Source organism: Oncorhynchus mykiss, chromosome 25, assembly GCF_057628025.1.
Source record: "Oncorhynchus mykiss isolate SJ-2025 chromosome 25, ASM5762802v1, whole genome shotgun sequence".
Taxonomy (NCBI): domain Eukaryota; kingdom Metazoa; phylum Chordata; class Actinopteri; order Salmoniformes; family Salmonidae; genus Oncorhynchus; species Oncorhynchus mykiss.
The window spans coordinates 41,048,516-41,073,948 of NC_143046.1; the positions used below are offsets into that span (position 1 = coordinate 41,048,516).

The 25,433-nt window shown below is 41.7% G+C and overlaps 2 protein-coding genes across 3 annotated transcripts; both read right to left on the reverse strand.

The window, feature by feature from the left end:
- Window positions 1-595: 595 nt before the first annotated feature.
- LOC110505155 (protein farnesyltransferase/geranylgeranyltransferase type-1 subunit alpha) lies at window positions 596-14,697 on the reverse strand. 2 transcript variants are annotated; one of them, XM_021584180.3, is made up of 9 exons: window positions 14,483-14,697; window positions 14,057-14,142; window positions 10,874-10,988; window positions 10,615-10,719; window positions 10,212-10,338; window positions 8,903-9,051; window positions 8,457-8,519; window positions 2,725-2,896; window positions 596-1,253 (listed from the first exon to the last, which is right to left on the reverse strand). In XM_021584180.3, the coding sequence occupies exons 1-9, from the start codon at window positions 14,689-14,691 to the stop codon at window positions 1,086-1,088; spliced, it is 1,194 nt and encodes a 397-aa protein (XP_021439855.1). In that variant the 5' UTR covers window positions 14,692-14,697; the 3' UTR covers window positions 596-1,085. The 2 variants fall into 2 exon arrangements, with proteins under 2 accessions (XP_021439855.1, XP_090076030.1); XM_090219904.1 differs by having other exon boundaries at window positions 14,307-14,671.
- A 3,424-nt stretch (window positions 14,698-18,121) lies between these two features.
- LOC110505157 (glutathione S-transferase P) lies at window positions 18,122-22,698 on the reverse strand. The gene is made up of 7 exons (XM_021584181.3): window positions 22,300-22,698; window positions 21,465-21,500; window positions 20,313-20,419; window positions 19,895-19,982; window positions 19,664-19,767; window positions 19,383-19,484; window positions 18,122-19,144 (listed from the first exon to the last, which is right to left on the reverse strand). Coding segments are annotated over exons 1-7 (627 nt in total). The 5' UTR covers window positions 22,301-22,698; the 3' UTR covers window positions 18,122-18,955.
- Window positions 22,699-25,433: the final 2,735 nt, after the last annotated feature.

Sequence of the window (25,433 nt, forward strand, 5' to 3'; positions counted from 1 at the left end):
AGTGAAACAGTCCCATGAAGGGTACTCCCACTCTCAGCTATCCAACGACTTGATCCAGCGGTCCTTTTATGGCCTCTGGAGCTGCAGAGATGGATGCAATGGCTCCAGAATCAATTAACAAGAAAGCCTGGAAGCTAACCTCATGCTGCTCCATTTAATTGTGATTTGACTCTTTTAGCCCAGTGATTTAAGATGATACGCTTTTCCCCCTCCAAATCTATCAGCTATAAATTAGTCGAAGCAAAGTAAAAAAAAATAATAATTGTGTTTCGCAACACGGGGCCAATTTCATTTGGGGAAGACATTGCGATTGAGTCATGCTTCCGATGTGTAATTTCCAAATGACCAAAAACAATCCCTGGTTAATGTATTTTAGCTCAGTGGCTAACTGCTAATACGGTGAAATGGTTGTTCAATGAGCGGATGTGTTTTATTCATCTCGCTCGTTAGTGGGAGTGAATCCAGATGAGACGATTACTGGCTGAACTCAAAACACAGGCCCATTATGCCAAGTAGAGTGAACGACTGAAAAGTAGGTATGTTAGAATGAGGCGTGTGTTGGAATCAAGAGAGAAAAAAAAGACAAGGGCAAAACTTCCAGTTTAGAATAATCATAATTAGTTCTAGCGTACAAAAGACTGTAGCCTACAGCAATGCAGAGTGTGGTTATACAGTGTTTTGGCAACGTCATCAATATGAATCTACACAGAGATTTGTTAATGGCTTAACGGCTTCTTAGCTACAGTGTTCCTGTGTACTGCGTAGCAGAACAAATCCAAAAAGAGCCTAATTTCACAGTAATGACTCGTTACCACACACTCACGTAATCAACATCCAATCTAGCTCAACTATGGCTATAAACTTCAATACATGACAATGACAGCAGCTGTCCATATTTGGAAATCCAGGGATGATCCAACCCGATCTCATAACACTTATCTGGAGTGAGTTACCTCTTTTACAGTAAGTTACAAGTGTTTATTTTGTTACTTATCTTCTTTTATGTGGTAATGCTATTGCCAAACAAACTTGGGCTGGTTAAAAGCGGTTGCTCCCTTGACTCCCATTGAGTTCTATATCTTTCCTCAGCTACTGCAGGGTGTCTCCTGGTGAACGGAGCCTGAGTCTGATCCTGGGGCGCTGGTGGTGGTAGAGGAGTCACTGGAGCCGTATTTAGTCTGCAGGGAGCGGCCCACGTAGCTCCAGTACTCCCTCCGGATGGTGTCCTTCTCACGGGCCAGGAGCTCACAGAGCTGGGGAGAGAGAGAGAGGGTTATGGATATAGCATGATTAAAGGGTTGAAGGTGCAAAGGATGAGAGATGGACAAGAGATCTATTTAAACAGAGCAGAAATATTAAAGGAATAATTGATATTGTGTGGGGTGAAACCAGATAACGTTCACTTTAATGCAAATAAAATTTAAAAAAAGACAAATCAAAATGTTTATTTTTGCATAGTCTTGCAACCCAAGGGTTTGGAACTTTGGGCTGATTTGCTAACACTTGCTTGTTCGCTTATGTGCAAATCAAATGATCTATTACCACAGCTAACATAGCCATGGTAGAAGTACTGGTAGTGAAGTAGTTGGCTAGTGGGCTCCTCAACATACCGTTTACACTTCTCACGGATGCACTAGCGTTGAGAAACATCAATTTTCTAAGTAAATAAAGAGGAAAACTAAGAGAATCTCATTTTCAACAACCAATTGAATGAAATCCCTTCCTGCTGCATGCATTTCTGAGTAATGGAGATGCAAATATGCATCAGAGCTCCTGTAGTGCCTTTTCTGACAGACAACGCCCATGATGATTATAAGCATAGACACGTTTTAATTGTGTTTTTTTTTTAGTTGAAAACAGCAGCAATTTTTTTAAATAAAACACTTCCCAAGAAACCTAATTAACTCCGACAGACAGCCTAGCATTTAGTTGCCGAAAATAGAGGCAACATACGATCTGTCACTCACACTGCCAGGGAGATTGTCATTGGAGACTTGGAATAACATGCAAGAGATCCGGTGCGATAGGATAAAGCGTTTTCAAATCCGACTTGTTGAATAATTCCGACTGATTTTCCTTGTTCCTCAGCCTTGAACTCTTTGTGCGAGGGCTGCTCCACACTGATTGACTCTCAGTCAATGTTTTACACTCGAGGTAAACAAAGGAAGGAGACGTCTCGGCTATGGTAGAAGACACAATTTCCATTCTCTGCACATTGTTGCCAAGTTCTTCAGCATCTACACCAGTTTCCCAGTGCATTCCTAAGGGGATCCCCAAGATGAAATGTGCACATTTCTGTTTGTGCCGAGCGCTAGCACATTTCTTTCAACTCATCAAAGCTTGGTGTTTAGTTTAATCAAGCGTGTTACTGGTGGGCTAAAATTTAAAAAATGTGCACTCCCTTCGCATCCTCCAGGAAATGACTTTCAGCTGAGACTTTCAAAGTCTAAAGACTTTCAGCTGAGTGCACAATCCCACTTCTGCCACCATATGTCTCTAAATTAGTTTAAAGCAGTATAATCCCAACTCTAGAGTAATACCAAATAAGATAGTGCCCATTTTCCCATACATTTGGTCCATGTGCTGAACTATCCTTTGAAGTGGGAAAAGTCCCCATGTTGAACTCTTCTTTTTAAATCAGATAGGTCCCCATGCTGAATTATCCCTTTAAGTCTAGTAGGACAATGTGCTAAACTAGCCCAGATAGGTCCTAGTCCTGCTCACCTCCAGAGCCTTACTGAGGACTTCCTCGTGGTGTTCCAAGGTGTTCTCCAGGAAGTCCTCGTAGATATCCACCAGGAAGCCCAACAAGTAGGGCGAGCAGTGGGTCTCCTTAAGCTCCAGAATCTGCTCCAGGAGACCCGGGTGGGATGACAGGCCCAGGTCCTGTAGAATCCTGGGTGTGGGGGAAAGGGGGGAGAGAGGGGTGTGAAAAGCTTTGACCAACTCTGCAAAAGCAGTATTCCTATCCAGAGCTCCTAAACCATGTCGGGAACCAGGTGGTCAAGCCACATGTGGCTCTTCAACCTCCCCTTGAGCCTCCCTACAGTAGACCTATGTTATCTGGCTATGCTCCATGCCATAGGCTGTAGACATGTTAATTTAGCTGACAAGAAATGCTTAAGTGCAGTGCCATTTTTTTTTTTTCTCCCCTTATGGAGCAAGTCCGCATATGAAGTGGCTGTGTTGAGCATAAAAGTGATTATTTGAAACAAGTCCTATATGCTATATTTAGAGTTTTGACAACATTAGTTGAGAATGATATAAACCTTAGAAATCAAAACATATGGGCTGAATGGTATGACTGTAGGAGATTGATGATTTGAGAAAGTAGCAAAAAAAAGTGCGCTCCATTCCTTGCCTCAGGCCACACAGCTCTTCTCTCATCAAATGATCATATTTTCAACCGCCATCAGACTACTCTCAATTTAATCTAGTCTTTACTAGGCTATTCAAAATCAAATTCACTAATTGTAGGCTGTCAGCTGACCTGCACAATCAGTGAACCAACAGCATCTCCTAGGGCTTTACGTTCTCTCCCAGACTCATGGATATACATTTTGGAGCTTAAGTCCACTATGCATAATACAGTTCAAAGGCGATTACTTGAATTTGTTTAATTTTAGAGTAGAGGCTAGACCAGTGGTTCCCAAACTTTTTATAGTCCCGTACCCCTTCAAACATTGAACCTCCAGCTGCGTACCCCCATCTAGCACCAGGGTCAGCGCACTCTCAAATGTTGTTTTTTGCCATCATTGTAAGCCTGCCACACACTATACGATACATGTATTAAACATAAGAATGAGTGTGAGTTTGTCACTTCCCACGAGCCGGGTTGTGACAAAGAGCTCTTATAGGACCTGGGCACAAATAATAATAATCAGTTACTTTGCTCTTTACGTAACCATCTTACATATAGAACCTTATTTGTTCATCAAAAATTGTGAATAACTCACCACAGGTTAATGAAAAGGGTGTGCTTGAAAGGATGCACATAACTCTGCAATGTTGGGTTGTATTGGAGTGTCTTAAAAATCATTTTCCACACAGTTTGTGCCTGTATTTAGTTTCCATGCTAGTGAGGGTCGAGAATCCACTTTCACCTAGGTAGGTGGTTGCAAAGGGCATCAGTGTTTTAACAGCGTGATTTGCCAAGGCAAGATACGCTGACCGCAGCCTAATCCAGAAATCTGGCAGTGGTTTATATGATTAAAAAAATTACAGAACCGCTTGTTGCAATTTCGATGACTCTTGTTCAGATATCGGTAAGTGGACTGGAGGAAGGTCCTTGTTAATGTAGACCGAGAAGAGCTCCAACTTCTTAAATCATATCCTCAATTTTGTCCCGCACATTGAATATAGTTGCATAGTCCCTGTAAGATTCCTAGATTCAGATCATTCAGATGAGAAAAAACGTCACCCAGATAGGCCAGTCGTGTGAGAAACTCGTCATCATGCAAATGGTCAGACAAGTGAAAATTGTGGTCAGTAAAGAAAACTTTAAGCTCGTCTCTCAATGTAAAAAAAAGCATCAATACTTTTCCCCTTGATAACAAGCGCACCATATCGTTGCATAGTGCAGAAAATACACGAGTTCAGGGGCCTTGCGTTAACAAAGTTAACCATTTTCACTGTAGTATCCAAAACATCTTTCAAGCGGTCATGCATTCCCTTGGCACCATAAATGTAACGGACATATACCAGGAGCTGTGCCAGGCCCGCCACGTCTGTTGACTAATCCAGCTGTAAGGCATAGAATTCACTGGCTTGTATGCAAGCAGTAATTGTTTCAAAACATCTCCTGCCATGTCACTGATGCTTCGTGAAACAGTGTTTGATGTCATTGTCTGTATAGTTTTTTGGGCCTTTTCCCCCAACATTGTCCCAGCCATATCTGTGGCAGCAGGAAGAATTAAGTCCTCCACAATAGTATGGGGCTTGCCTGTCCTAGCCACCCGGTAGCTCACCATATAAGACGCTTCTAGCCCCTTCTTATTAAAAATGGTCTCTGTTGCTTTTATACACGTCGTACTACTCGAAATTCGTCTTAATTTTTGCTCAAAAAACTCCCATGGCTTTTTTTTCCTCCAAATGGGCATGATTTGTTTCTAAAAGTCTGCACATGAGTGAAGGTTTCATCGAGTTGTGAGACCGTGTGTTATGTGCAAAAGTACTGTACCTGAGGAAAGGCACTACTACCAATATAAAAGTGAACCCCAAATCAATGCAGTTCTCATCATATTTGCACCTCTTCGATGATCCAACATCCCTGTCTGTTGTTCGGTGCTTTCCCGGGTAAGGAGGCAGTAGCTCTTCGGCTGCATCATATTCACAACTGTCAGTGTCCATGCTAGCTGGGCTAACAACAAACGTAGAATTACGGAGGCTAGCATTGGATGTGCATGTGGAAGGAAAACAACTTGTGTTGTCGACAGGTGCAGGTGTAGTACTGCTGGTAGTAGCAGTACTACCAGTAGAGTTGGTATGTGCCTCTATGGATGCAGGCCTTACTTTGTTTTAACCATTTATCAATTTTCGAGCAAACGTTATGAGTAGAAGCTACGTTTGGCTACATACGGAACCGTTAGTGGAATTCCCGCGAGAGAACGGTTGATGTGATTGGATGTTAATTATTTGACTCGGCTACCTGTATTTGACATTGTGTTGTTATTTAGCTGAACACTAGATGGCTTCATTTTATTTTTGGCAGTGAAACAAGGCTACCCAGGTGAGGAAAAAACCTCACCCAAATGTATAGCCCCGTTGGAAAATAAAATGGACGGTTTGAAACGTGTTTTTATTTGGCGTAACCCCGACGGCATTGAGCGTAACCCAGTTTGGGAATACCTGGGCTAGACCAAGTATGGCCCAAAGACATCTTAAATCCATTTTGCTTGATGTTTTCTTCCATGCATAATAATGCAGTCGGCTATGTATTGTATAAAAGCACAATCATAATTTGAATCCAGGTTTTTCATTTAGCCTGGGCTCATTTATGCCTATACATAAGCTCAAATATGTATATGGGTGTCCTGAATTAATCACCTTAGAAAGCACTGTCCATTTCGTTATGTTAGGCTTTGAAACAACATCCACAACAACCATGTTTTACACAGTTTCAACTTTCTTCAAATTGATCATCACAATTATGAGTTTATTATTATTTTTTTTAAAGTATTATAGGCTTACTGTGTTGATGACAAGTGTTTGATGTGATTTTCAATTGCATTTGCATTGATGTCAGAGTGGTTAGAGGGACAATAGAGCGCGGGGAACCAGGCCATTAGCGACCTGATGTTAGTTAGCAAGTTGTGGAATTTTACTGTGGTCATGACTCATGTGGGCAGTAATACTTCACTGAAACAGCCCTTATCTGAGATGGGCGACATTACAATATACAGGACAATACGTGTTAAAACCTCATCTTACTTTTATTTTATTCTGTTTTTCAACACTTTAGTTAAAGCAGTATAATAAATATCGATTACAATCTACCCGTTTGCATTACAATACATGCATCTGTGTTTCATTATAGAATTTCTTGTGGGGCTTGATATGGGATTTTCAATTAATCACTGCAGCATTTTTTCTCAATAAAGTAGCTATCAGCAAAGTCAGTGCTAGCGGGTTGGTGGGGGGAGAAGTCTTCACTTAAATCTTTTTTTGGAGGGGGGTGCAGTAGGATTATTTAACATACACTTTAAAGAGGTAGGGGTTTCAGATTTTTTGGGAAGATGGGCAGCCTATAAAATAGCGTGTGCCTCTGATAGGCATCTCGGTCACAGACAATTTTCTGTCATGCCACTGAATTATCTATTTTCCTATCCAGTCCCAATCCCACTGAAACCCAAAATCCTGACTCTTGTCTTGCTTGAAAATTCCTAACTTTCTTCTGTAATCCATAGGTTACATTATCAAAGCACATCTCTCGCCTATGCATGTCAAAATAGAGGTCTAACATTTCTCTCACTTCTCGTACTTGCTGCCCACATGAGCGCTTCAGTAGAGAACGTGTGATCCACAAACGGTACGAGCGTAGATATTGATATTTCTTTTTCAACAGAGTTAGTCCCAGTTAAGATACCTTGATATTTAAAACTACTTCCATTCTTCATTTGACCGTTATTCAAGAACTGATCTGCTATCTGTATAAACATCTCGATTTGGCCAAAATATAGGAGATATTCTGTCATTCTTTGAACGAGGTTATCTATCAAGCTTAGAAACTTTGGACATTTGACTTTTGTTTGACTGCCGTTAAAGTATGTATGATTCGACAACGCTATACTCGGGGTGCGCTCTGTGTCGAGATGGCTTACTGCTGAAATGCCTTGAAATGAGGAACATGATAACGCTCAGAATTTGTGAACCGTCTGTTTGGCAATTCACATCATTCCTGATCAAACAGTTACTCTATCATTACTAAATATCAGTTTAATTTGCTATGAAATCTTCACATAGTGCCGCAGCCAAGCCTATTTGGGGAGAACCCTGGCAGTGGCCATATCTTGGTTTTAAACACTTTAAATGGGCACTTCCGATTTTTTGCGATATTTCCCAGGATTCTCGTGATAAATATGAATTATTCCCGGTATTGAAACTTGGTAGATTGGAGAAAATAAATCATCCCTATTACACAGGTTGGGGTGTAGGTTTTGAGCATAGCCTGAAGGTAGGAAGGGGCAGTTCCGCTTGCTGCTCCATAGGCAAGTACCATGATGTTGTAGTGGATGCGAGCGTCAACTGGAAGCCATTGGAGTGTGCGGAGGAGCGAGGGTGACATGGGAGAACTTGGGAAGGTTGAACACTAGGCTGTGGTGTTCTGGATAAATTGCAGGGGTTTGATCGCACGAGTGGGGAGCCCAGCCAACAGCCAGTTGCAGTAGTCCAGACGGGAGATGACAAGTGCCTGGATTAGGACCTGTGCCACTTCCTGTGTGAAGTAGGGTCGTACTCTACAGATGTTGTGTAGAGCATGAACCTGCAGGAGCGAGTCCTTGCTTTGAGATTTGCAGAGAATGACAGGGTGTTGTCCAGACTGTTTTTCCAAATCAAGAAGTAACATCACTCCTGTAGCATATTTACTGTATGTTCACGAGATTGATTCTCTACACCTTCACCAGACAGCCGCTCTGTGTCCACTGCTCTGTGAACCTGAACGTCAGATTTCATGGTAATTTGAGCTGACTGCTATCCGTGGTGCTGAATATAAGATCTTGCCGCTATTGGCTTGAAAAGGCTCAAATTTCTTGTGGCTCAACACTTTTTTTGTGTGGAAAAAAGGGCTCTTCCAATCAAAGGTTGCAGACCCCCGTCAAACTAAAAAAACATGGTGACTTCTGACATCTGCTGGTGGAGGATAGAAACTGCAAGGCAAGTGTTATTACCCATAACGTTGTAGACTCAGAAAGTAAGTAGGATTTAATTCCCTACTGAATGAATCCTATGAAGCTTACCCTTTTAAATAGTTCCACACACTTTCGTTGTGGGGAGCCTTCTTAATCTGTTTGAGACTGTACCTTAAAAAAGACAAAAGGAGAACACATTTATCACATATTTGTTTGATATAGCACACTGGAAAACTGTGCCCAATCCAGAAACAAGACCTACCGCATTTTCAAAAACAATCCCTTACCCACGGAAATCCAAAAGGGTTTGATAGGTTTAATGCCGGTTAAACTCCTACCAAGCCTATCAGAGGGCAAGGTGGAGTTACAACCATGCTGCTCATACCCATCTCATCCTTTTAGATATATGGAGTGGGTAGGGACTTGGAGGATGAAGTGCCAAGTGGGCAGCGGCTAGGAGGTTGTTTCTGGACCAAGCCTTTCCCATTTTCATTTTCTGGGGCAGTTTGTGGGGCTGACATGAGATACGGTTTGTAAGGAGAGTAGGTACGTACTGCACTTCTCTGTTGAGTATGGCTGGGTCTGAGTAGCCTGTCGTGTGGGAGATGATGTAGTGCCGCTGGTTCCATGCCGAGTTGTTCCTCACATCTTCCTCCAATAACTGCTCCACATACTCCAGCTCACTGTCCCAGAGCTTATACTCCTAGAAAATATGACACTTTAGTACTGACACACACAAATTAACTTAGTACAGACACACTGTCCCACAGCTTGTACTTCTGGAGTACACTTATTTAGTACTGACAGACAAACACACCATTGTCCTTGCTATTGTGTATTCCAATGGCATGTGTCCATTCAGATTTGTGATTAATATTTACCGCACATAAAGGATTTTCTTGTTCATTCTGATATCATATTTTTGATCCATCCACTACTAGATACTTTCCAAGACAATACATCGATTCAATCACACAACTGTATTAAAATAAAACTGCACAGTGATATAATAAATGCAGCCCATTTCAGAGAGCTAGAGAGTCTGTTTGGTGGCAGAATTCAAATGGGACTTCAGACCTGCAAAAATAAATTGGTAATCAACGTTGTTTGGTTTCATATATCAAACAAGTTGCCGTGATAAGTTGTTTTTGTGCACTCTCCTCAAACAATAGCTCGGTATTTTTTCACTGTAATAGCTACTGTAAATTGGACAGTGTAGTTAGATTAACAGCTTTCTGCCCACATAAGACATGTCTACGTCCTGGAAAGTTTGCCGTTACTTACAACATCACGCTAATCACATTAGTGCATTACCGTTCCAGTATAGGGACATCGATACCGTAGAGGTTAATTAAGAACAAATTCTTATTTACTATGACAGCCTACACCAGACAAACCCGGACTGCGCTGGGCCAATTGTGCATTAACCTATTGGGACTCTCAATCACGACTAATTGTGTTACAGCCTGGATTCGAACCAGGGTGTCTGTAGGGATGCCTCTAGCACTGAGATGCAGTGCCTTAGACCATTCCACCACTCAGGAGCCCAATATACACTCTGCCTCATTAGAAGGTATGTGATTTTGATTGTGAATGTGCAACATAGCTATAGTCCCTAACCCAAACTGGGCTTAACCAGAGACACTCTGCAGAACAACACTTCTTGCTCAAGAAGCACCGTTAATACCATTGACCCAGAAAAGCCAAGGTGCAAGCAAAGGTTCAGCTAGGTCCAGGACAACGATTTTAAGTCTCAGGGCAGGAGATGTCACTTACACGATGGCCGCTACTAGCGCACACACAGATAACTAGCTAACAATTCACCATCGGTTACAAAAGAAGCCTGGTTGTTGAGACTCATACCTTGATGACCCACTGTCTGTGCTGCCAGGCATGGTAGTTCTTAGCGTCCTGACTTAAGATCTCTGCAATGAACTCCAGTTCCTCTGAGGGGTCGTTCAGCCACTCCACCACCATTCGTCTATGATGCCTAGGATATGGAGCAGACGGTTAAGTCTTTGCAGAACCGAAGAAGAAAAATAAGAACTTTATTGTCCAACTTGCAGAGAACGGAAATGTGTCTTTATGCTCACAACCCAATGTTGGAGACAAACAGCCTGATGTTGTCATCCAGTCACATTTGTTAATTTCTTTAACAGTATAGTACACAATATTTGACATAAATTAGGTTCTTAAAGGCCCATAGAGTTTAGTCTGCTTCATCGAAAATCAACTATGGTCGTGACACTGGATTGGCAAAGCTCACCAGACTTGGTAGTTTTTGGGCTGGTCCTCAATGATGGCTGTGATGTACCTCATCTCCTCTCTTAGGTCCTTCTCCAGGGCCTGCAGTAACACTCGCCGGTAGTGCCTTCACATACACAAAATGGAGAGAGGAAAAGTTCACCCTTTCTGTATGATCTTGCACATTTCATTTTCAAAAGAGGGGAAAATAAGAAAAATAATTGGTTTTCCACTGTTCTGTTCATAAATCATACCATACAGTGTATACATACAGTGCTTACCATACAGTGTAATTTGCAGCATTCAGCTCAATGGCTTCAGCTGTCAGCAAGAGTGCCCGGTCACTTTTTTCATCATTCTTCAGTAACGCTCGGAAATAGTCATACACATCTGTGACTATTGGAGACAAATGTAACATGTTTGGTTACGTGTGAAATGTAAAGTTTCTGATGCAAAGTGAAATAATTTAAAGTGACTTCAGAGATACAGTTGAAGTTCACATAAACAAGTTAATGACTCCAACCTAAGTGTTTCAAACGCTCCACAAATTTCTTGTTAACAAACTATAGTTTTGGCAAGTCGGTTAGGACATCTACGTTGCGCATGACAAGTCATTTTTCCAACAATTGTTCACAGACAGATTATTTCACTGTATCACAATTCGTGGGTCAGAATTTACATACACTAAGTTGACTATTTTTTTTATTTTTTTATTTCACCTTTATTTAACCAGGTAGGCAAGTTGAGAACAAGTTCTCATTTACAATTGCGACCTGGCCAAGATAAAGCAAAGCAGTTCGACACATACAACGACAGAGTTACACATGGAGTAAAACAAACATACAGTCAATAATACAGTATGAACAAGTCTATATACGATGTGAGCAAATGAGGTGAGATAAGGGAGGTAAAGGCAAAAAGGCCATGGTGGCAAAGTAGATACAATATAGCAAGTAAAACACTGGAATGGTAGATTTGCAATGGGAGAATGTGCAAAGTAGAAATAAAAATAATGGGGGTGCAAAGGAGCAAAATAAATAAATAAAATAGGGAAAGAGGTAGTTGTTTGGGCTAAATTATAGGTGGGCTATGTACAGGTGCAGTAATCTGTGAGCTGCTCTGACAGTTGGTGCTTAAAGCTAGAGAGGGAGATAAGTGTTTCCAGTTTCAGAGATTTTTGTAGTTCGTTCCAGTCATTGGCAGCAGAGAACTGGAAGGAGAGGCGGCCAAAGAAATAATTGGTTTGGGGGGTGACTAGAGAGATATACCTGCTGGAGCGTGTGCTACAGGTGGGAGATGCAATGGTGACCAGCGAGCTGAGATAAGGGGGGACTTTACCTAGCAGGGTCTTGTAGATGACATGGAGCCAGTGGGTTTGGCGACGAGTATGAAGCAAGGGCCAGCCAACGAGAGCGTACAGGTCGCAATGGTGGGTAGTATATGGGGCTTTGGTGACAAAACGGATTGCACTGTGATAGACTGCATCCAATTTGTTGAGTAGGGTATTGGAGGCTATTTTGTAAATGACATCGCCAAAGTCGAGGATTGGTAGGATGGTCAGTTTTACAAGGGTATGTTTGGCAGCATGAGTGAAGGATGCTTTGTTGCGAAATAGGAAGCCAATTCTAGATTTAACTTTGGATTGGAGATGTTTGATATGGGTCTGGAAGGAGAGTTTACAGTCTAACCAGACACCTAAGTATTTGTAGTTGTCCACGTATTCTAAGTCGGAGCCGTCCAGAGTAGTAATGTTGGACAGGCGGGTAGGTACAGGTAGCGATCGGTTGAAGAGCATGCATTTAGTTTTACTTGTATTTAAGAGCAATTGGAGGCCACGGAAGGAGAGTTGTATGGCATTGAAGCTTGCCTGGAGGGTTGTTAACACAGTGTCCAAAGAAGGGCCAGAAGTATACAGAATGGTGTCGTCTGCATAGAGGTGGATCAGAGACTCACCAGCAGCAAGAGCGACCTCATTGATGTATACAGAGAAGAGAGTCGGTCCAAGAATTGAACCGTTAAACAAGCCGTTAAACAGCTTGGAAAATTCCAGAAAATTGTGTCATGGCTTTAGAAGCTTCTGATAGGCTGATTGACATAATTTGAGTCAATTGGATGTGTACCTGTGGATGGATTTCAAGGCCTACCTTTAAAGTCAGTGCCTCTTTGCTTGACATCATGGGAAAATCAAAAGAAATTAGACAAGACCTCAGAAAACAAATTGGAGACCTCCGCAAGTCTGGTTCATCATTGGGAGCATTTCCAAACGCTTGAAGGTACCGCATTCATTTGTACAAACAATAGTACATAAGTATAAATGCCATGGGACCACACAGCCGTCATACCGCTCAGGAAGGAGCGGTGTTCTGTCTCCTAGAGATGAACGTACTTTGGTGCAATAAGTGCAAATCAATCCCAGAACAACAGCAAAGGACCTTGTGAAGATCCTGGAGGAAACAGGAACAAAAGTATCTATATCCACAGTAAAAACGAGTCCTATATCAACATTACCTGAAAGACCGCTCAGCAAGGAAGAAGCCACTGCTCCAAAACCACAATAAAAAAGCCAGACTACGGTTTGCAACTGCACACGGGGACAAAGATCATACTTTTGGGAGAAATGTCCTCTGGTCTGATGAAACAAAAATAGAACTGTTTGGCCATAATGACCATTGTTATGTTTGGAGGAAAAAGGGGGACGCTTGCAAGCTGAAGAACACCATCCCAACCGTGAAGCAAAGGGGTGGCAGCATCATGCTGTGGGGGTGCTTTGCTGCAGGAGGGACTGGTGCACTTCACAAAATGGATGGCATCAAGAGGGGGAAAATGTGCATATATTGAAGCAAGTCAAATGGGTCTTCCAAATGGACAATGACCCCAAGCATACTTCCAAAGTTGTGGTAAAATGGCTTAAGGACAACAAAGTCAAGGTATTGGAGTGGCCATCACAAAGCCCTGACCTCAACCCTACAGAACATTTGTGGGCAGAACTGAAATAGCGTGTGTGAGCAAGCAGGCCTTACAAACCTGACTCAGTTACACCAGCTCTGCCAGGAGGAAAGGGCCAAAATTCACCCAACTTATTGTGGGAAGCTTGTGGAAGACTACCCAAAATGTTTGACCCAAGTTAAACAATTTAAAGGCAATGCTACCAAATACTAATTGGGTGCATGTAAACTTCTGTCCCACTGGGAATGTGATGAAAGAAATAAAAGCTTAAATAAATCTCTACTATTATTCTGACATTTGACATTCTTAAAATAAAGTGGTGATCCTAACTGACCTAAGACAGGGAATTTTTACTACGATTAAATGGAATTGTTTAAAACTTAGTTTAAATGTATTTGGCTAAGGTGTATATAAACTTCCAAATTCAACTGTATTTGGTAGGCTAAATGCATGACATTGACAACATAAAACAATATGGATGGCTGGTTTTAAATGATATGCCAAGTTTAATTTCTTACACTTGTCAGAGTAGGCAATCTTCACAACAGGATTGGGACCATCATCTTGAGGAACAGGCTCTAAATCAGCCCATTCTTTCCTGTCTCTGTACATGAGGGCGAGAGAGGGAAGGTGAAGATAGAGACATTAGCGAATGGGGCAACTGTTCAGTCTCGTCCAATGCGCCTGCCTCAATTGACGTGAATTTCAGGTATCACTTAAATCAATTAAAGATAGAAAACAAGAATACCTAGCTAATTGTAAACTTACTGCGAGCAATAGCTAACGTTAATTAGCGAACTCACACCGGCTAGTGAAGTGGGGGGAATTGACGTATTGCTACACAGAGAAGAATCTTTGACTTCACGGACTCGTCATACTCGTCTAGATACTGGTTCAGCTAGCTACACTACTTAACGCTAGCCTAACTAGCTAGCTTAGCCTACCTGTAAAACACATAACGGAACGGGTCTTCATAGCCAATCTCCTCTTCGACCTCTTCCTCGCTCCTCTCCTCCTGAAATTCTGAGGAAACATTTGAAGTTTCTTCAATACCTGACATTCTGTAATAAGCTGGTCTTTCGGTCGCAAGCGGAATAAGAGCAGCCTTATTTGTAAGGTCGGACGTCTGTGTTATTGCACTCATGGACGTCATTTCCTGTTTTGTGCAACTCTGTTAATCGTAAAGGAGCAGTGTACTGGAGCACGTATGCTCCGTGTAGGGGTTGATCAAAATGTATATAAAGGAACGTTTTTAAAACTTTTGCGTTTATGTCCGCAATCTGTCACCTCATTCTCGAATAAATAGCCTTAAGAATTGATGAATATGTGTGCGTTTCGTTAGTATGCACACAGGTTTACCAAAGAGAATATTACATTTGGCACGAACATGTATTTTATTCAATAAACTGGATTAATTGTTTTGGATCTTCTGAGAGATTCAGTACACCGTTTTGAGTTTAAGAATTTATCCCATCACTGATCTATCCATAAATGCTAAAAACCGAGTTAAAGCCAGTTTCAGGTTGGGAAATTCGACGGATATTCGCGCTTTCAAACCTCAATTGCTTTCTAACCACCTGAGCCACAGACTCCAAAGTGTCATGATGTTGGAAAAAATTTGCACAGGTCTTATTTTCACGATTTGGACATTTATTCTCTTTGAAAAGCTAATAAACATGTGGAAATGTGAGCAGCATTTTGTTTTCTTAGTTGAATTAGTTAGGGAGCTTAAACTAAGTAGAAACTTTTTTTTACATTCAAATTGCAATAGTTCCTTGGTCATGTGCCCTACTGACTTCAAACAAGGTTCAGAATGTAGAGGGCCTACACATTCCACATCCTTAAGGTTGTCCATTTTCATCTCACACGTTTTTACAATAATTTTTCAAACTTTCTAATTTCAATAGCTCCTTGGTCATATGACCTGCTGGACTCAAACAAGGTTCAGAATGTGACTGACTACCCTTCTATAGCGCACACCCTTTTGTTCGTCCATTTTCATCTCACACGATATTACATATATTTTCAATGTTTCTAATTTCAATAGCTCCTTGATAATTTAACCTACTGACCTCAAACAAGGATCAGAATGTACACTCAGTGGGCCTACACATTGCACACCCTTTAGTTTGTCCATTTTCATCTCACACGATTTTACATTAATTTTGTAAACTTTAGATTTTCTATAGCTCCTTGGTCATGTGACCTAATGACCTCAAACTACTTTCAGAATGTCCACGGACTGGCGGCAAGGTGTCCAATGCGGTAACGCGACCGATCCCGGAGAAGCTGGCGGGAGTCCCCGGGGAGAGTTCTCTTTTCTTTGTGAAGGGCAGGGCGCCCTGGAATGGGTTTGCCCTGAGAGAGGGGCCCAAAGCATCATGAAGCCCCAATGTGAGTGTTGACGTGATGTGATTTCTGCCCATTGCTCTGAATGTCAAAGTGAAGAAATTCAATGAAGCGCAGGTAAACGGCAGGAGTAACTATGACCCTCTTAAGGAGTCCTTACCCCAGGACATTGGGGATCCATGCTTCCCGAATTAATGCAAAGTCAAATATGGGCGACCCCAAACCATACATTGTGTTACCTGCTTGCAGATGGCCCTAACATAGCAACAAACTGGAGCAGAAGGTGCCTTCAGGTCGAACGAAACCCTGGTCCGGCTGAGAGTGACTACCTCGAATAGGTTAAAACGGGAGATAAGGAAAGACGGAAAAGTCAGTTCCATAACTTCGGGATAAATAGTACCATAGCCCTTGGAGGGCTCTTCCAACCCCTACTCTGTGTGTCACCTGTTTGAGGGAGTCTCTCCAACAGCTAGGAGGAAAACTGTCTCTAGTACACGGGGTGTAAGGGAGATAACGAGGTAGCCCTCTAGCAGGACTCTTCCAATCCCTCCCTGTGTCACCTGTTTTCAGGTGTCGCTAACGATGCAATCCAAACTGGAGTTACCTGCAGATGGTGACGCTGTTGATCGTTTACGGATGGCGGCAGTCGATCCTGGAATATGGGGCTTTCGGTCAAGCATGAAAATGTGTGGGCGGTTCCACCAGACTCAATGATTTGCTGCGGGGCTCTTGTAAATTAATCCTGACCTTGACAGGAAGCCAATCTGAGAATGATGGCTTGAACACATCCCTGGCTTTAGCTGGGAGGGTGGAGTTAAGTTCTGGGAGACAGCTGATGAAAGTATAGTACTGGCATCAGTCTGATCACAGAGCGGCTGTGGTGAAACGTTTAAACACGCACCCCCGTATACTTAGCTAACTCTAAACCACAAAGGTTTGAATCGAACGCTGGCTTCGACTGGACCCGCTAACAGTGGAGCACTAAGGTGGAGATGGCCCGGCATAGCTTGCTTCTTTTGGCAGGTGACTAGAGCCGTTCATGAAGGGGTTGGGGTGCAGCCAGATGAGTTGCCACCTCTCTCCTGATGTGCACCGCATGTTTATGGAGAACCTGGTGCTAATTCGTAGACAAGTGAATGGGTCAAGGTTGAGGGTCAAGGTTTCGTACGTAGCAGAGAACCTCACACACTGCGATTTATTGAAAGTCAGCAGTCGATCCAAGCTTTTGTCAGGGACGGAAGGCGTCTTCCTCCACCACCATCCTTCTGTACTAACCGGTTACCAGGGGCACGCAGATGGGCCAGAGGCCAGACACAGAGTGTGAGAGCCCAGGCAGGCGGATAGAAGGTATAAGACATTGACATTGGGCTCTGGATAGGTAGGGGACTAGGTGGTGGTCGCCCGTGCTCTGGTGGGACTTCGAGTCAGGTTGTGACTCGCTGTGGAAGTCAAAGGGGCACAAGGTGCACGAGGAGGCCTCCCCCAAGGCGGGGGGCACTCAGTCTGAGCAGGGGCGGCCGGACTGGGGGCAGCACTCAGGCTGTGTAGTAGGCACTCAGGCTGTTGGAGTAGGAACTTAGTCTCTGAGTGGGGAAAAAGTGGGCAGGTCACCAGGCGCAGAGTCTGTTTTGGGTTACCATGTGCACATGGTTCCTGACAGCCGGGACTAGACGCGTTTATAATTCCAGAGAGTAAGCTATACTCTAAGGCGAAGGGAGAGGGGTGTTGACTGGGTAGGGAGAGTAGGTGCGGAGGCCTGGAGGTCTGTAGTTCCAGGGAGTAAGCTATACTCACAGGCCCAGGGAGAGGGCAGGCAGGCGGGCAGGGAGTCAGAGGTCACTGGGGGCCTGCCTGGAGGTCAGGAAGGCCCCAGGAAGAAGGCCCAAGTGAATTGGTGTGTGAGTGACACGATCCTTCCGGGGGGGGGGCAGGGCAGGAAAATTAATGTGTGTGCAATATGCAATATGCAATATGTAGGTCCACTGAGTGTACATTCTGAACCTTGTTTGAGGTCAGTAGGTCACATGACCAAGGGGCTATTGAAATTCTAAAGTTTACACAATTTATGTAAAATCGTGTTAGATGAAAATGGACAAACTAAAGGGTGTGCAATATAGAAGGGTAGTCAGTAGACTTCCTGAACCTTTTTTGTCCAGTAGGTGCTATTGAAATTCTAAACAATGAAAAACAAAAAAATTCAAGTAAAATCACCTGAGATTAAAATGGACAAACTATAGGGTGTGCAATATATATTGCTAGTGAGTGGATACTCAAAGTAGTTTGAGAATTGTAGGTCACATGACCAAGGAGCAATTCAAATTAGAAACATTGAAAAACATTTAAAATGAAACTAAAATCACGTGAGATGCAAATTGATAAACAAATGGGTGTGCAATATGTAGGCCCACTGAGTGTACATCATGAACCTTGTTAAAATGTGTGGGTGCTATTGAATTTCAAAAATGTAAATAAATAATAGTGAGAGATGTAAATCTACAAAAAAAAAAGTTTACAATGTGTCTATGCCATCGGGTTAGCTAGAACCAGTTTAAAGTTTTAGGAGTAATGGTTAAAGAGCCAGTGAAATTTGAAAAATTTGATTTGTCACTATGTTGATGGTCCCTAACTGCTGTTGGAAGACAAAGGAAAACTACAGCCGAATATCCAATCTGAATGGGTCTTTACCTCGGTATGCCAAAAGGCCAAGGAGAGGAGTGCCCCCTACTGACCATCTTATGTATGTACTGTACCAATTCTTCTTCATGGCTTGTCATTATAATGGCAATTGCCATAATATTCACAGAACTGCAAAGAAGTGATACATGTACTATAGAACCTGTAAATGTCTACTAAATTTCAAGTTCAAAAGTGCTTGACAATTACACACATGACAATTACAATTCATCATGTCAAACAAGTCATTAGTATCTAACAATTGTACATAAAGTTAACTACAAGCTTATTGTAGGCTAATGTGTAAGTTGGACACACAAAAAAATGGCTATTATCCATGACCATTCAGGTTACAGTATAAGGGGTGGAATTTAGCCTCCTTTGTTCAGCAGAATTCACTGTTTGCCATTGCCGTTAATGGGCAGTTTCTTGTAGGCTTCAGAGTCTAGGAAGGTCTTGATTTTTGGACGGGCAGACATCTTCTCAACAAAACTCTTCAGGGAGGGGAAGGTATCCAGGCAACTGGAGCAGAGCACCAGGTGGTTGAGAAGGACTTCAAACAGACTATAGTCAGCAAAGGAAGGCTGCGTAGGATAGGGATCATAGAAATAGAATCTCGCATTATTAACTTCAATGGGGATGCCTGCTCTATTCATTCTAGTTTTGGGATAAGTAACAGACAGTACTGTGATTACAAGAGAACCAAACCATTTAGTTAATGCATTTTGGTAAATATATATAACTAATGATTACAGTATGTACTATATTAGAACTCCATTTATTCAAGAACCCCATTTTTGGGTGCATTGCAGCATCGATTACCTTGTCGCCAACAAGAAAACCAGTCTTGTTTTTGGCCATCACAGCTTCAAACTTGTCAAGGTGGTTAGGAAGGTCTTTGATGTATACGTCTTTACCAGTATCCTATGAAAAGAGAAAGTGATTCATCATAATGACACTTCATAAATGTTTACCCATTAAGCTGCATTAAATAAAATATGTTTGGTCTCTAAACTTTGAAACAAATGTTTACTGCACAGTACAGGTAAAACGTTGTATGAACTGTACCCTTAGTCCGATTTTCAGCTTTCATGAATACTTACGTATTCCTGGTAAATCATTTTTACGTATTTAAGACGAAGGTCCTCAACGCCATCACACATCATGTCAATGAGGGCAGCCTCCTTGCCATCTTTCCCATAGGCATCTGTGTGTGTATTCGAGTTAAGCATAAAATGTAAATTATACTTTCACCTATATTTGATAGATTATAAAGGGTAAATAGAGTGAGGAAAACAATGTAAATATATGACATAACGATTGAGATCAATTACCATGATTGCGGCCCAAGTGCCTCAGAATGGCATTTGACTGGTACAGGGCAAATCCTCCATCTTCTAACTTGGGCAACTGACCAAATACCTAAAACCCCAAAATGGAAGTGATATTTATTAGAGATTTTAACAACTAATGGGGACATGGGGGTTTACATTTGTTGTAGCTGAATCAAATCTACATGGATGATAACAGAAGATACAGGTAAATAATGGAACAAGAGATGAATCTCTTTACTTAAATAAGAATCATGGAAAGCGCAGGCAGAGATTGTAGAAACAAACAGTGTACACTAAACAAACCGATCATCCTTCAAAAGCACATCCCAGTTGTTATCACTAGACCATCACTGGCTAAACTGAACAGGTTGACAAATGAAAAAGATGGTAACAAAGGAACGATCCATTCCCCACTCACACAAGTGGCTTTCAGATCTCCCTTCATCCAGTCTGCAAAGTCCACCACGATCTCCTTCCATTCCTGTCCCTGGTCGGCCATCATGATTCTCATAGCGCCACAGCGCCCTGTGGTAAACAAGAGTCTCTGTTAGCACAGGTCAACCAAAACAGATCTCAATCATAAGACATTTTGGCACAGATCTAACAAGTCATACATAGCACTAGTGTTGGGCAAATACATACGTTTCCAGACTAGATATTTATATACACAACTTTTCATGATTATTCAAGTAAAAAAACTTTCATGGGTTCAAGTCAATGAACCCTTAATCCCATGACACAATTGTTCACCAGTGCACTCCACATTAATCTGGGTCACATGCTCCTGACAGAAAGCCAGCCCTCCTCATTGCTCAAGCACCATGAATAATGTAAACAAATAGGAGTACTTTGGAAACAAAACTGTTTAAGTTCATGAACAGTGATCATGGGGGCCAGCTGAGCCAAACTAATACTCAAAGTATTTCATGTGATAACAATCAAAAAGGTATGGGTGAGGCTAAACTGCCACTGTGGGTGAAATCCATGTCATTTCTTGTGTGAAAAATCACACACGGTGATAAGATTACCTGGAATGACTTCACTTACAGTTTAAAACCAATAGAAACACAATTTTGAGTATTGATTCAAGCTGCTAGCAGTAGGCTATTGCAGCATTTCCAAACGGTCCTCGGGACCCCTAGGAGTGAACGTTTTTGGTTTTGGACCTAATACTACACAACTGATTCAAATGACCAAAACTTCAAGATTAGTCGATGATTTGAATCAGCTGTGTAGTGCTAGGGCAAAAACTAAAACACACAATTTGGGAAACCCTGGGCTATTGGGTAATGAATGACAGATAATGTCTTTGGATATTACACTTAAATGCAAAGTTTATGAATATGCACAGTAGAATTTGCAAGGCTTTTGTCTTTGACTTCAAGCAATCTTACTCCATCACAATATAACATTTATGTCTGTCAAATTGAAGGAAAGATTTAGTAATAAATTATCAATATGAAAAGCTTATAACAGGGAATGCACTCTCCAACAGTAGGCTATTATTACTTCAAAACAATAGCCAGGCTCTATCATGTGATGTTGAATAGGATTAACTGACTCAACATACCTCGGACTCCAAAGTAGGTGATTGTGTAGGGACCCACTGGGGAGAGGAGATACAAGAACACAACACACGTCAAGTTATTCAAATAAAAATATTTTAAATCAATGTAGTTTAATTAGTCTGATTTATTACATGGATTCTGACAAGTCTGCGTCCCGTTGATATTTCAACTAATTACATAGCTGATTTTAGTACATTTAGTATGGTATAGTATCAAGTGCTATTTGCATGTGAAAAATGCCATGCAACATTACATATTGCTTGACATAGTTTTGTTGCCAATCAAATCTGTCAGTGTAACCAGTCTGTGGGTCTTTTTAGCATATCGAGTATCCGGGTACTTTCTGGTCTAGTAAAGTTCACCCAACACCACTTATGCAAGGAACATAAAAATCTTTGGCCACTGTCTGACTACATCTCAACCGACTAAAATATAGACATGCTCGAATACGAAGTTTTAATCTGCACGTGAAAACATTGCACCTTCAGCTAGCTAGAATATAATGAATTAAAAACGTCAACCATGCATAACTGGGTAGAAGGGCTATCGGTTGTGCCGTTACATAATAACCCTCCGTTTAAACCAAGAAAATAGCCTAACTTCCAGCTAACTATAGTGCTTTTCGGTCGTATTTTTTCGTTTACCGTCGACGATCAAGTTGCAAAAACGATTAGACCTAGATCGCTAGGCTAGTTCAAAACTATCTTCATTAAATGACACAGTGAGTGCACGACAGTCTGTGTGCTAGTATGAGGGGTAAAATACTAATTTAGATTAGCTATTGCACATCGCTTTATAATGTTTAAAATGCATTACTGTCTATAGCTAGTTACTCACTTTTATGTTGTAAGAGTCGTGGTGTCCCTGACAGTAACTATGGAACCAGTGCTGTGAACTAATTTTAAGGGTAAGTTACTAGAGGCAGGTTGATTTGTTGCTCAAAGTTGCTAAATCACGTTGTAACGTAAAACTACGTCATTACGTAGAATACACAATCACGTTACTCAAATTGACTGGCCAGCTCCGCAAATTTGTTCCGATACAGACTTCCACTCTTTTCTGTAATTCTGGCTGTACGATGTTGATTAATGTTGCGCGTTCTGTTCAAGATCAAACATTCGTGACCAACTATATTCATTGGGTTTGGCTCGTCGATCTCGTACTACTACTGCTGCAGTCAGCCAACAATGAGTTGCATGCCTGTGTATGTATGAGCTGAGCGCCTGCTGTTGACGTAACTCACAATGCACTTTTGCAGCCAGGCACGTGTGTTGTGACTGAGTGTGTTACAGAGAAAATCGTTTTTGTGTCATTTAGAGGGTAAATACGTGCATTTCAGCGTTTGAGTCACTTTTCAAAAGTTGCTAAAAGTTCCAAATACATTTTTAAAAGTAGCTAAATTTGTTCCTAGGAGCTGTTTGAAAACAAAGTTGCCAGGGTAGTCTGAAAAGTTGGTAAATCTAGCAACAAAATTACTAAATTAGCATCACTGTATGGAACGCCGTGTGGGTCAAAAAGCCCGCGGTGAAAACGCAATATTGTCAATGCTACTCGTGTGAAGTAATACCCTGACTTCACTGCTTCAATACACGCGTTGCGAAATACATTTAAAAATCTATATTATTCAGTTATTGCACACACACTGCTCGCGCCTGCGTTGCCAAGGGCTAACAGGCTGACTACACCACTCACGTCACTTGCGCGAGCGTTGCAAAATACATTTATCAATTTATGTTATTCAATTAGCGCGCCAACGAGCGTCTGTATTGCCAAGGGCTAAAATAGAAGTCAGTTCTATTTCTGATGCCGATCGCGCTGCAAGTCCTGCCTCTCCCATCTCCTCATTGGTTTATAGAAGCAGGGACCCACGTGCCATCTCCTCATTGGTTATACCCACATGGGTGACTGAAAGAAGAAATAGGTCGGTGGCGGTAATGCACGTAATTTATGAAAATTGCCAATCGCAATATAAAGAGAAGAAAAAGCCTGGAAGGAGGAGCGATGACTTGAAACGATTTGGTTGACCGGTTTATGTGTGGATTAATTAGTGGAGTAGAGGACCTTGTGCATTTCAGGTAAAATAACAACTCAATGTTTATATCCCAGGACAAATTAGCTAGCAACAGCAAGCTAGCTAAATAGGACAAATTAGCTAGGAAGTGCAAGCTAGCTAGCTAAATTGCCATAAATGTTTAATGCTTTTCGACCTGTCCCCAAATTAATATAATTGGTTCAGAGTTGCTTTGATATTTTAACCTGCGTGTCGTGATCGCGTTTGGTGTGGGGGGACAAAACAATTTAGGCATGATGTCGCACGCGCGCAGCCGGTTTGAGTTCCGTGTTTGCAAGTGCAGGCGCTAAATTAACGACAAAACAATTTATGCATGATGTCGCACGCGCGCAGCCGGTTTGAGTTCCGTGTTTGCAAGTGCAGGCGCTAAATTAACGCCTACACGCGTCAAATAAGCGCGTGCAAATGTGCTTGCAGGCGGTCCAACTTGTGCTAAATAAACTGCTGCAAGCGGTCCTGCACAGTCAAATTAACGCCTACAGCTGCTAAATTTACACACTAACTTAACATTTTCTTTACTATGCTAATTTTACCAGCCAATTTCCCTAGCTCCTCCTTTCAACCAGATTTAACAGTTTGAAAGAACTTCCTTTTCCACTGCAAGCAGAGTATGAACCTTCACAACTTAACAGTTTTGTCTTTGAAATTTGTTGTTAATGAATCATAAAGTTTATCATCCAGTTTACAGTGGAAGGATCTGTTTCTCATCACTGGCTATAAAATTCAGCTAACATTAATCTAGCACCAGAATCATATACTGGCTAGCTAATTTAGCTAACGTTGGTAGCCTTGAAACCCTGCCGTATTATATCATATAACGTTAGTTAGCCTCAAACTCTGCCCGGCCACACTGCTAACCGCAGTGAACGGTGCCGTCTTGTGTTTTATTAAAAGCCCTGCTGAAAAAACACGTAAACCATAACCGCCACGGAAACAAATTGAACTATGTTAATACTATCAAGGTAAATGACATACTAGCAAAATTGTTGCTTGAATGCAGGGCCAGGCATACATACTGTAGATTAGACAACAATGATACTCCAAAAACATCCTGCTGGGGCTAACGCTATTAATCCTGGTAGTTGTTGATTTTTGGAGTATGTTGTCTCTATTTTGCTTTGACTAAAGTAAAACAAGCTACATATATGTGACTTATCGACTAGTACTGAAGCAGGACATGTCTTTGAGTTACGTTTTTAGCCCAAAGCCTTGTATTTAAGCAAAACAACAGCTGAAGGTAGGCAACTTCTTCAGCCGGAGTGGCTGTCATTTTACTGCTAGCGTTAGCCGCGCTAGCCCTCGATTAGCATGAAGACACTGAAAAGCTCACATAAAGCAAATTTGGCCAGTGACAACCTTGTAAAACCTTTGCTAACATCTACAACATCAGCTTTCTAACCGAGTAGACTTTAACATTCACTTCGTTTTTGGAATATTTACATTCCATCAAAGCCTATTAGGGTAACACAACAACTTCAGGCATGTACCAGTACTATATAGTACTGCTTCAAAGGAGTAGGCTTCCCACTCCTTCCGCTTTATTTTCACACAATTGTGTCTTGCAAAAGGAAACCATGAAGAGGAGCTTGGATTGGGCAAGGGGGAGGCTGATAAAACAGCAGAGAAGACCTGATTAATCAAGTATCAATTCATTCTGGTGATTCTCACCTGGTTGGCATGCACAACACTGCAAGGTATGCAACATTAAGTCCAATCAAATATCCAATGTTATTAAAACATGTATCCCAATCTACGGTCAAGCAACGTTTAAATGTCAGTTGTGTGTTCATGTTACGAACTGCAAACAATCTATAGTTCTTGGAGTCAATGAATCAATTGAAAGTGACTACAATTAGAAATTATTTTAAAACCACTGTGCCAGTAAAGATTACAAAAAAAA